At 36.3% G+C, this 9,478-nt stretch overlaps 1 protein-coding gene across 1 annotated transcript; it reads left to right on the top strand.

Moving 5' to 3' along the window:
- Window positions 1-6,027: 6,027 nt before the first annotated feature.
- Window positions 6,028-7,484, top strand: MSANTD4 (Myb/SANT DNA binding domain containing 4 with coiled-coils; the record flags this gene model as incomplete). The annotated part of the gene is made up of 2 exons (XM_079707530.1): window positions 6,028-6,489; window positions 6,840-7,484. The coding sequence occupies 2 exons, from the start codon at window positions 6,028-6,030 to the stop codon at window positions 7,413-7,415; spliced, it is 1,038 nt and encodes a 345-aa protein (XP_079563656.1). The 3' UTR covers window positions 7,416-7,484.
- Window positions 7,485-9,478: the final 1,994 nt, after the last annotated feature.

The following is a 9,478-nucleotide window of genomic DNA, read 5'->3' on the forward strand; positions in this document are numbered from 1 at the left end:
TATTTGTATTGGTGTAGTCCAAGGACCAGCAACATCAGCATCATTTGGGAATCTGTCAGAAATGTAGAATCACTGGTCCCACTCCAGACGTACTGAATCAGAATCTCATTTTTTTTTTTTTTTTTTTTTTTTTGTGGTACGCGGGCCTCTCACTGTTGTGGCCTCTCCCGTTGCGGAGCACAGGCTCCGGACGCGCAGGCTCAGTGGCCATGGCTCACGGGCCCAGGCGCTCCGCGGCCTGTGGGATCTTCCCGGACCGGGGCACTAACCTGTGTCCCCTGCATCGGCAGGCGGACTCTCAACCACTGCGCCACCAGGGAAGCCCCAGAATCTCATTTTAATAAGCGCTCCAGATTATTCAAATACATAAGGTTTGAGAGACAACGTCTTTAGAATTTTTTCAATTTCATAATTTTTCTTCATTTTTTTGTTGATTATTTTTCATTGTAGAGAGTGGTAAGTTTTTACATTCATGATTCCCTCTTTGTCTCTTCATTTGTCCTTTAGAATCATTCATATATATCTCATTTTTCTGTTTTCAATTTTCCTTTCATTTTTTTATAATTTTACATCTCAACATCTTCAACAGTCACTGCTTTTTAAATTAATGAATGGAATTAATATGCATTAATGTAATATGTGTAATATATAATGTGTTCATAAATACATATGTACTTTTATATTCATATATGATTTTCTGGAAAACATCTCAAGAAATTATTAATATCAGTTACACTGGTGGTGGAGAGAGATTTTCACTTAATTTTGTTCCTTTATTTAGGTTCTCTAACCATATCTATGTATTTTACTGTTTTTTTTTTTTTTAAGTCAACAGATTTGTGGGTATTGGGTTTATGGAACTTTAAAAAATGTATTTTTCTGTAATAAAAATCCCTCATAAATATATTTTTAATATAATGTTAATCACCTCAAAGTAAAATGAAACAGATGTGCTCTAGGCAAACAAACAGCTATATGACTGAGACAAACGACTGTATACATGATCCCTAGAACTGGTGGTTGGTGGTGGACAGAGTGAGTGAACCTGTCGTAGAGCATAGCATGTTCTTCTATAAATGTTCCTAAGTTGAAAACTGAGCTTGTGTGAGTATGTACACACACATAGACATATGTACACATTCCTTTTCTGGTTTTGTTGGCTTGCATTAACATAGTAAAATGTTGTGCTAAGCCATATTCATACTCTAATTGGGCATCATATTCCATTATGTAGCTGTAGTATAGTTTATTCATCCAATCCCTTATTGATGAATATTTATATTTTTACCATGCTTCTACCTTTTAAATATGACAGTGCTTTTTAAGTGGTTCAAGAAGCTATTTAAATGGTCTGAAACATTCTGTATCTTTTGGAAACAAAAAGTCATCCTTAATGCATTGTAAGTAATTTGATATGGAATTTGATGTAACTTTAGTAATCTGTTCTATTTTTAAGGACATCTAACCTGCTGATTTCATTTTTTAAATATATCTTTGATAACCTGCTCATCATTGGTTCATACTGCCTATTTATTTAAATTTTCCTTTCAGAATTTTGTATAACTTGTTAACTGTTATGTTGTTTGGCATAGTTATAGGGTAGGTAGTTTATCTAAAGTATTCACTTAATCTCATAAACTGCTTCTTGCCTATATTGACTTGAGCTGCCTTTTGCTTTTAAACATACGCTTTGCCCGTAGCAGTTTCAGTTTTGCTAGCTGACCTTACTTGAGTTATTTTCCATTTCATTTTCTGCTCTCTTTCCCATCCCTCAATCACCGTCTTATTTTAAGTTGTATTTTTACCTCCTTCTCTTTGTTAGGTATAGTGTTATGTGTTCAGGATACTGCCTTTGGAGCAGGTGGGCTACCACCTTCCAGATCCTCATAGGGGTGGAGCAAATGGTAGAGGAAGGAGAAAGCCAAGTTTGACTGCAGTAATTCCTTGAAATATGCCACAACCGCAACATAGGTACTAAAGAGAAGTATATTTGGGCTGGTTTAATAATGTGTAAATCAATTTGCTTCAGTTCCTTTTTTGTGTTGCTTATAAATATAGTACTTCATGAGTATTCTTCAGTTGCCTCTAGAGAAAAGCAGAATACTTGCCCAGCCCAATTGATACCTTGAATTACATAAGGAATGTTAGGTCAGTGCTAATTAAATGTGATCCTCTAAAATTACAAGTCTTCTAGAATGTTCACTAAACTGTTGTGGGGATCAGATGTTAAAACATTCCATTTTCTTAATTTTTATTAGGTAATATTTGAAATATGCAAAAATCATGTAGCTTTAAGTGTGCTAGTAAACTAACTCCCTGACCACTCAAAAGAAAAATGTTCTAGTTTGTAACATTTATCCATTTCTATGTTGTAAATACTGGCATCTTGGCCAGTTTCTAGTTCCCAATATGACATTACTGAATGTGGAGTTGGGAAGAGATGTGCACAATGACCTTTGCCAGCTCACATCGGCAGGCTCCAATATACCACTAATGTTATAAAGCATAATGATAAAGACCCACAGACCTACCACTTGACCTACAAACTAGAACAATACCAATATTATTGGGGCCTTTCTGTTTTCTATGTCAAAATTATTGAAAGATTTGCCTTTCGTGCAATAATGAACCTAATTTGCTGTGTTCCAGGAACTATTCCATATTTTACTAAAACCTTTAATCCTTACAGTATCTCTATGAAGTAATAATATTATTTTACAGGTGGAATTGCACATAGGGAATTTAAATAAGGCCACACAGCTAGGAAGTGGCAGAGTCAGGATTCTAACCCAGGCAGTCTGACTGCAGAACATGTGCTCATAACCATTACACTACACTACCTCTTTTGATGATATATTTTTTAAATAGATCTTTATTGGAGTATAATTGCTTCATAATACTGTGTTTCTGTTGTACAACAAACTGAATCAGCCATATGCATACATATATTCCCATATCCCCTCCTTCTTGAGCCTCCCTCCCATCCTCCCTATCCCACCCCTCTAGGTCATCGCAGAGCACTGAGCTGATCTCCCTGTGCTATGCTGCTGCTTCCCACTAGCTAACTATTTTACATTCAGTAGTGTATATATGTCGATGCTACTCTCACTTCACCCCAGCTTCCCCCTCCTGCCCCATGTCCTCAAGTCCATTCTCTATGTCTGCGTCTTTATTCCTTCCCTGCCACTAGGTTCATCAGTACTATTTTTTTTTTTTTTTTTTTTTTTTTTAGATTCCACAGATATGTGTTAGCATATGGTATTTGTTTTTCTCTTTCTGACTTACTTCACTCTGTATGACGGACTCTAGGTCCATCCATCTCATTACAAATAACTCAATTTCGTTTCTTTTTATGGCTGAGTAATATTCCATTGTATATAAGTGCCACATCTTCTTTATCCATTTATCTGTTGATGGACACTTAACGTTGCTTCCATGTCCTGGTTATTGTAAATAGTGCTGCAGTGAACATTGTGGTACATGTCTCTTTTTGAATTATGGTTTTTGTATGAATATGTTTGCTTGTATTCTAGTGACAAGAGGCTTATATTTGACTATAAAGGCAGGATTTGCCTAGGGCAAGATCCAAAGTGCTGCCACTGATTATACATTCTCATTTAGTGGATTTCAATTTTATTATTAAATGTCTCAAGAAATTTTGGAAGTCTGCTTTAGGAATAGTTTGCAATCTTTTTTTGTTTTTGCATGCTTTGCCCTTTTTGTGGGTGTATGAAATTGACAGTGATTTCTTGAGAGTTTATTTTCTACTCTTTTGAACTTCTAGTTCTCTCTAGTCTCCATTTCAGCAGCAAGTAGCAGTTCAGGAGATGGTTATTCTACATCAGAGGTTAGAAACAAAACGATTTAGTGGTGGGTATGTTTTTGGTGATGTTATTACATACAAAGTCAGTTGAAAAAGATTACTGGAAACTTGAAAAGGAAAAAATACATAAAAGTTTAGTGAACTCTTAATAAAAAATACCTTTTTATTAGAGTTTAGAAATAAGGGATTTGCATCCACTTTTAAGTCCTAGAGAGAAGAGGCTCAAACAGTGATAGAAAAGATTTGTGCGTTTTCTGATTAAATTTAGTTAGCCTTACTCAGTTGCTGTATTTTTGCTTCAGTAGAAAATACTATTTATATTTTTAATTACCAGGGAAAAATTTTTCACTCTAATAAAAATTTTAAACTGGCAGATATTAAAGTTTTTAAGAGAAGAAACCATGGTAGAGTGAAACATAACTGGTTGAAACTTTGGAGAGTTTTTCTGCCTATATACAGAACTTTATCCAAACCTTCCACATGGATAAGGATCTGTTCTTTTTGAAAATTTTCTACTAAAAGGCATTTCAAAACTTAGCAACACATTTCTAAGATTTAGCTATCACAAGCTGCTAATAAAGTGGAAGGAGATGTGGCCTAAGGGAGCCTGAATTTATATCCAAGTTCGGTCATTTAACTAGCCATGTAATGTGCAAATTATTCAACTTGCCTGAATCTTGTCGTATAAATACAAGTGCAAATGATGGTATCTCACATTCAGTGCTGTGGTGGGGATTAAATGACAGGACATGGAACTTAATGGATATTTGGTATTTTTTTCTTTGTATTGGCAGGAAATGTGGACCTTAACAGCCTCATCCCACCCTCGCATTTTGTAAGCAAGGGAAAAAAATTGGCTCTGTAGCAGTGATCAGTATGTGAATTAGAAATCATAAACCATGGTTTGTTTATATATCCCTTACTCTTTCTGAGCCCTTGTCCCCATTACATACTTTTAAAATCTCTTTTCCAAGGAAAAGACCCATTCAACATCTTTTCCAGTTTGCTAGTGTGCCTTCCCATAATTCAAAGGCTAGATAGCAGAAAAACTACATTTCCCAGCTATTGTATTGAGGATTTGGATGTGCTTTAGATTCCACCAAACAGATGCACTATTTATAAGACTCGAAATCAAAGTCTGTAAGAGAATCAGGTGTGTGAAGCATTTGTTTCACTGGTGTGAGTCAGCCCCATGGTTTTCAAACTTTAGCGTGTATTAGAATCATCTGGAAGGCTTATTGAAACACACATTGCTGGATCTTGCCCCCAGAGTTCCTTATTCAAATGGTCTGGGGCGGGGCCTGAAAAGTTTACCTTTCTAACAAGTTTCAGGTACACCCTCTTTCAGAGTCGAAATTTTTTTTGCTTTTTGACATCCCAAACTAATGGTCATTTTGGCAGGTCGACTCATTTATTCATTCAAAAAGTTTATAGTATGCCTGCCATATGCCAGGATCTCTGCTAGACTCTGAGGACATGATGGTGAGTAGAAATGTTGCTGTCCTCATGAAACTTCTAGTGAAATGGGAAAGAGACATTCTTAGTTGTATGTTAGCACGAGTGTAACATTTAGATGAAGACAACGAGTAATTTGACTTGTCAGCAAAGGCTTCACTGAGGAGCAGATGTCTAATCTGCAAGCTGAAAGATGAGAAGGAATTAAGTAGGCTAGGCAGGGATCAATCCATTTCCTGGGCAGAGGGAACAGCGTGTGCAGAAGCCCTGAACAGGGAAATGGATTGACAAGAATGGGTGACTGAAAGAAGGTCTTTGTAGTTAGAGTAGAAAGGATGAATTTGGGAGAGTAGAGTAGAAGTAGGGAGCAAGTCAAGACTGAATACTGCCAATTAGTTAGGAACCATTACAGCAGCCTAGGTGAGAGAAAATGGTATCTTGGACTGTGGTAATGCTGGCAGAGACACAAATATAGTCAGTTTTGAGCCAGATTTAGAGGTCTTTTGTTTTTGTTTTTTTAATTATATAGCTTATTGGGTTGAAGTACATTGCAGAAGTTGCAGGTTGATTGATTTTTACTTTTTTCTCTTTAGGAATCATCCATCCTGCCTGTGCTACTGGATGAATGGAAAACTCTGATTTAAACAAAGTACTAACAAGGAATTGTCCTTGATTTTTGTACTTTGTAGCATTCCTCAAAATTCTTTTTACATCTTCTCTTACTGTAAAAACTGCATTTAAGTTAGAAAATGAAGCAATTGAAAAGGAAAAGGAAAAGCAATTTCAGTGTACAAGAAACTCAGACCCTTTTGAAAGAAATTACAAAAAGGAAAGAAGTCATTTTTTCCAAGCAGCTCAATACAACAATTAATGTGATGAAGCGAATGGCTTGGGAGGAGATTGCACAGTGTGTGAATGCTGTAGGAGAAGGAGAACAGAGAACAGGGACAGAAGTGAAAAGGAGGTACCTTGACTGGCGAGCACTTATGAAGAGAAAGAGGATGAAGGCGAACATTAAGCTAGTGGGTTCGGGGTTTCCCCTTCCCACATCCGATTTAGATGACTCTCTCACTGAAGAGATAGATGAAAAGATTGGATTCCGTAATGATACAAATTTTGATTGGCAAAATGTGGCAGATTTCAGGGATGCAGGCGGATCCTTAACTGAGGTCAAAGTGGAAGAGGAAGAAAGAGATCCCCAGAGTCCTGAAGTAAGTATTAGCCTGTGTGAACCCTCTTTTTATTTCTCCATTTCTGATATGAAAGTTTATTATAGGCCAGGAACAGTTAAGAAATTCCCAGATTTTCAAGCTAACTTAAAAATAGTATATAACAAAGTCATTCCATTTTTTTCCATCTTAATATCATCAATCTCTTCTCACCTAAGTATACTTCTCTTAATTATATATATTAATGATGTCAGGTAATAGTAAATATTTTTCAAAATTCGAAGTAAATGGTTTTGTGTGCTCAAACAATACAGAAAGCTTTTAAGAAATTCTTAGACAAATTAACAACCACGAAGTATAAATAAATACTGAGAACTACTTTTCTCTTTTAGTTTGAGATTGAAGAGGAAGAAGAGATGTTGTCATCAGTCATACCAGATTCCAGGAGGGAAAGTGAGCTTCCTGATTTCCCCCACATTGATGAGTTTTTTACTCTGAATTCAACACCATCTAGGTCTGCATACGATGAGCCCCATTTGCTTGTAAACATAGAGAAACAGAAACTAGAGTTGGAAAAACGACGGCTCGATATTGAGGCTGAAAGACTGCAGGTAGAGAAGGAGCGCCTACAGATTGAGAAAGAGAGGCTGCGACAGTTAGACATGGAGCATGAGCGGCTTCAGCTGGAGAAGGAGCGGCTGCAGATTGAAAGAGAGAAGTTGAGGTTACAGATAGTCACCTCAGAGAAACCATCTTTGGAAAATGAACTTGGTCAAGGAGAAAAGTCCATATATCAACCACAGGATATAGAAACAGAGAAGTTAAAACTAGAGAGAGAACGCTTGCAACTGGAAAAAGATAGGCTGCAGTTTTTAAAATTTGAATCAGAGAAGCTGCAGATTGAAAAGGAGCGCTTACAAGTAGAGAAAGAGAGACTACGAATGCAGAAGGAAGGACACTTGCAGTGATTTATCTAGGTCTCCATTTATCAATCGTTTGTAAACCATAGGCTTAGATAACATAAAAATGGTTGCAGGATTAGCTGTATTGTTTTTTTCTCCTGTTTAATATTAGTGTTTTCAATAGGAAAAAGATAGTTATTTGTGGGTAATTATATGCTTAAGTAGTATATTGTATAAAAATTATGTGCCCTTGCATAAACAGTATAGCAAAAACTATTCTATACTCTTTAAATTAATAAAATTACATAGAGTCTTGTCTAATCTGTGCACTCAGAGTTTACAATTATGTCTGTAAAATTCTAGCTAAATAGTTCTCAACTGGGGGTGACTTTGGCTCCCAAAAGACATTTGGCAGTGTCTGGAGACATTTTTCATTGTCAAAACTGGGCAGTGGGGCACGTTGCTACTGGCATGTAGTAGGGAGAGACCAGGGATGCCTACATCCTGCAATGCACAGGACAGCCCCCCACAAAAAAGAATGATCCAACCCAAATATCAACATTGCTGAGGTTGAGAAACCATGTCCTAGCCTGACTGAGCACCTCTTCAGCTTTGTTTCAGTTTCAGAATATTAAAACCTCAGATATTTATGTGGGAGTTACTTAAATGGCCCAAAACTTTAACTATGAAACATTACTGTGTAGTATATTGATTATAGAAAGTAATGAAGATTATAGGTATTTTATTCATATGTTTCCATCTGTAAATAACGTGAGAGTCAGAAAACAATGTAGGGAACATTAGAGATTGTCCAAAGTGGGTCACTTTGAAAAGCAGTTCATTCATCTAGCTATTGATGCTTTAGATACCACGCACACTTTTTAAGCTTTAGTTACCCTTTCTTCTTTGACTCCATTGTCTCAGTTGAGACAAAAATTTTCATTTCAACCATGTACTAAAATCTTAATGTAAGTGGTTGAAGCTAGTAAAAATGCTACCAATTTAAACATGGTACCAGTAGTCAATGAGCTTGAACTCAGTAAGTGGTAATTTGATTTTTTAAATAGATAATAGCTATTTGGAACTGGGAGTGGGGGTGGGGGGAGAATGTCCTTGTATCCAATAGTAATGATGATGGTGACGAAATAATGATAGTAGCTGTGTGTTTTGAATTAGGGAATCACTGCACACTACCTGACCTAATCTGTAGAAAACTGAGAGTAGTATCTATTATTATTCCTGAATCTGAGGCTTAGAAGTCATAGAGTGTGTAAATGGCTAATTTCATATATCATGATGTATTTTTGTCTTTGCCCCTCCCTGTGCAACAAAGTATGTATCTTTAGTCCCTTTGGTATTTATTCTGAGACCAAGGGCTTGCTTAATTTGGTGATTTGCCTTCAGTCCCCTGAAGGTACTTCTTCCACAATCCAGGTGATTCTAATGCACACTAAAGTTGAGAATCACTGCACGAGATCACTTTGTATTTTCCCATTTCCAGGGCTGATATGTAGCCTTAGTATATCTCTTCTATTGACAGGTACTACCTTGATTCTGCATTTGGTCCTTGTTAATTTAAGAATCTCTTGAAACCATATGTGACATTTGAGTATGGGTATATAAGGAAAAAATATACTTCTTCTTAGTTACCTTGACTTTGAAATAGTGTTATTTTTCTATAACTGAAATAAATGCTTCTACCATAAAAATAAAATTTGCCTATACTAACTATGTGAACGTTTATCATTTCAAGTGATGCTCAGTGCTGTGAGGGTTGTTGTCAAGCCTGGAAAAAAGAGCTTTATCATGGTGAGTGGGAGAGGGGCCTAAACATTTGTGTTAGACATTGTGCTATGTGCTTTTTCATACATTATTTTATTTGTTTCTCAAAACAATCCTGAGCTAAGTCATGTTAGCCCTACTTTTATAAGAAAGGAAATAGTGCCTCAGAATACTTGAAAAATGATATGCCAATACTGACCCAAGATTTTAGCATAAGAGCTCTAAGGAGAAGGAATATTGAAAGTTTGTAGGTGTAGTTGTAAGTATGGTAGCTTGGTCACTTGCTACTTGTGAAAGTCATTTAACTTACTCTGTGATTTGATTTCCTCATGTGTAAAATGAGCGTA

Source organism: Hyperoodon ampullatus (genome assembly GCF_949752795.1).
Source record: "Hyperoodon ampullatus genome assembly, chromosome: 7".
Lineage (NCBI taxonomy): Eukaryota > Metazoa > Chordata > Mammalia > Artiodactyla > Ziphiidae > Hyperoodon > Hyperoodon ampullatus.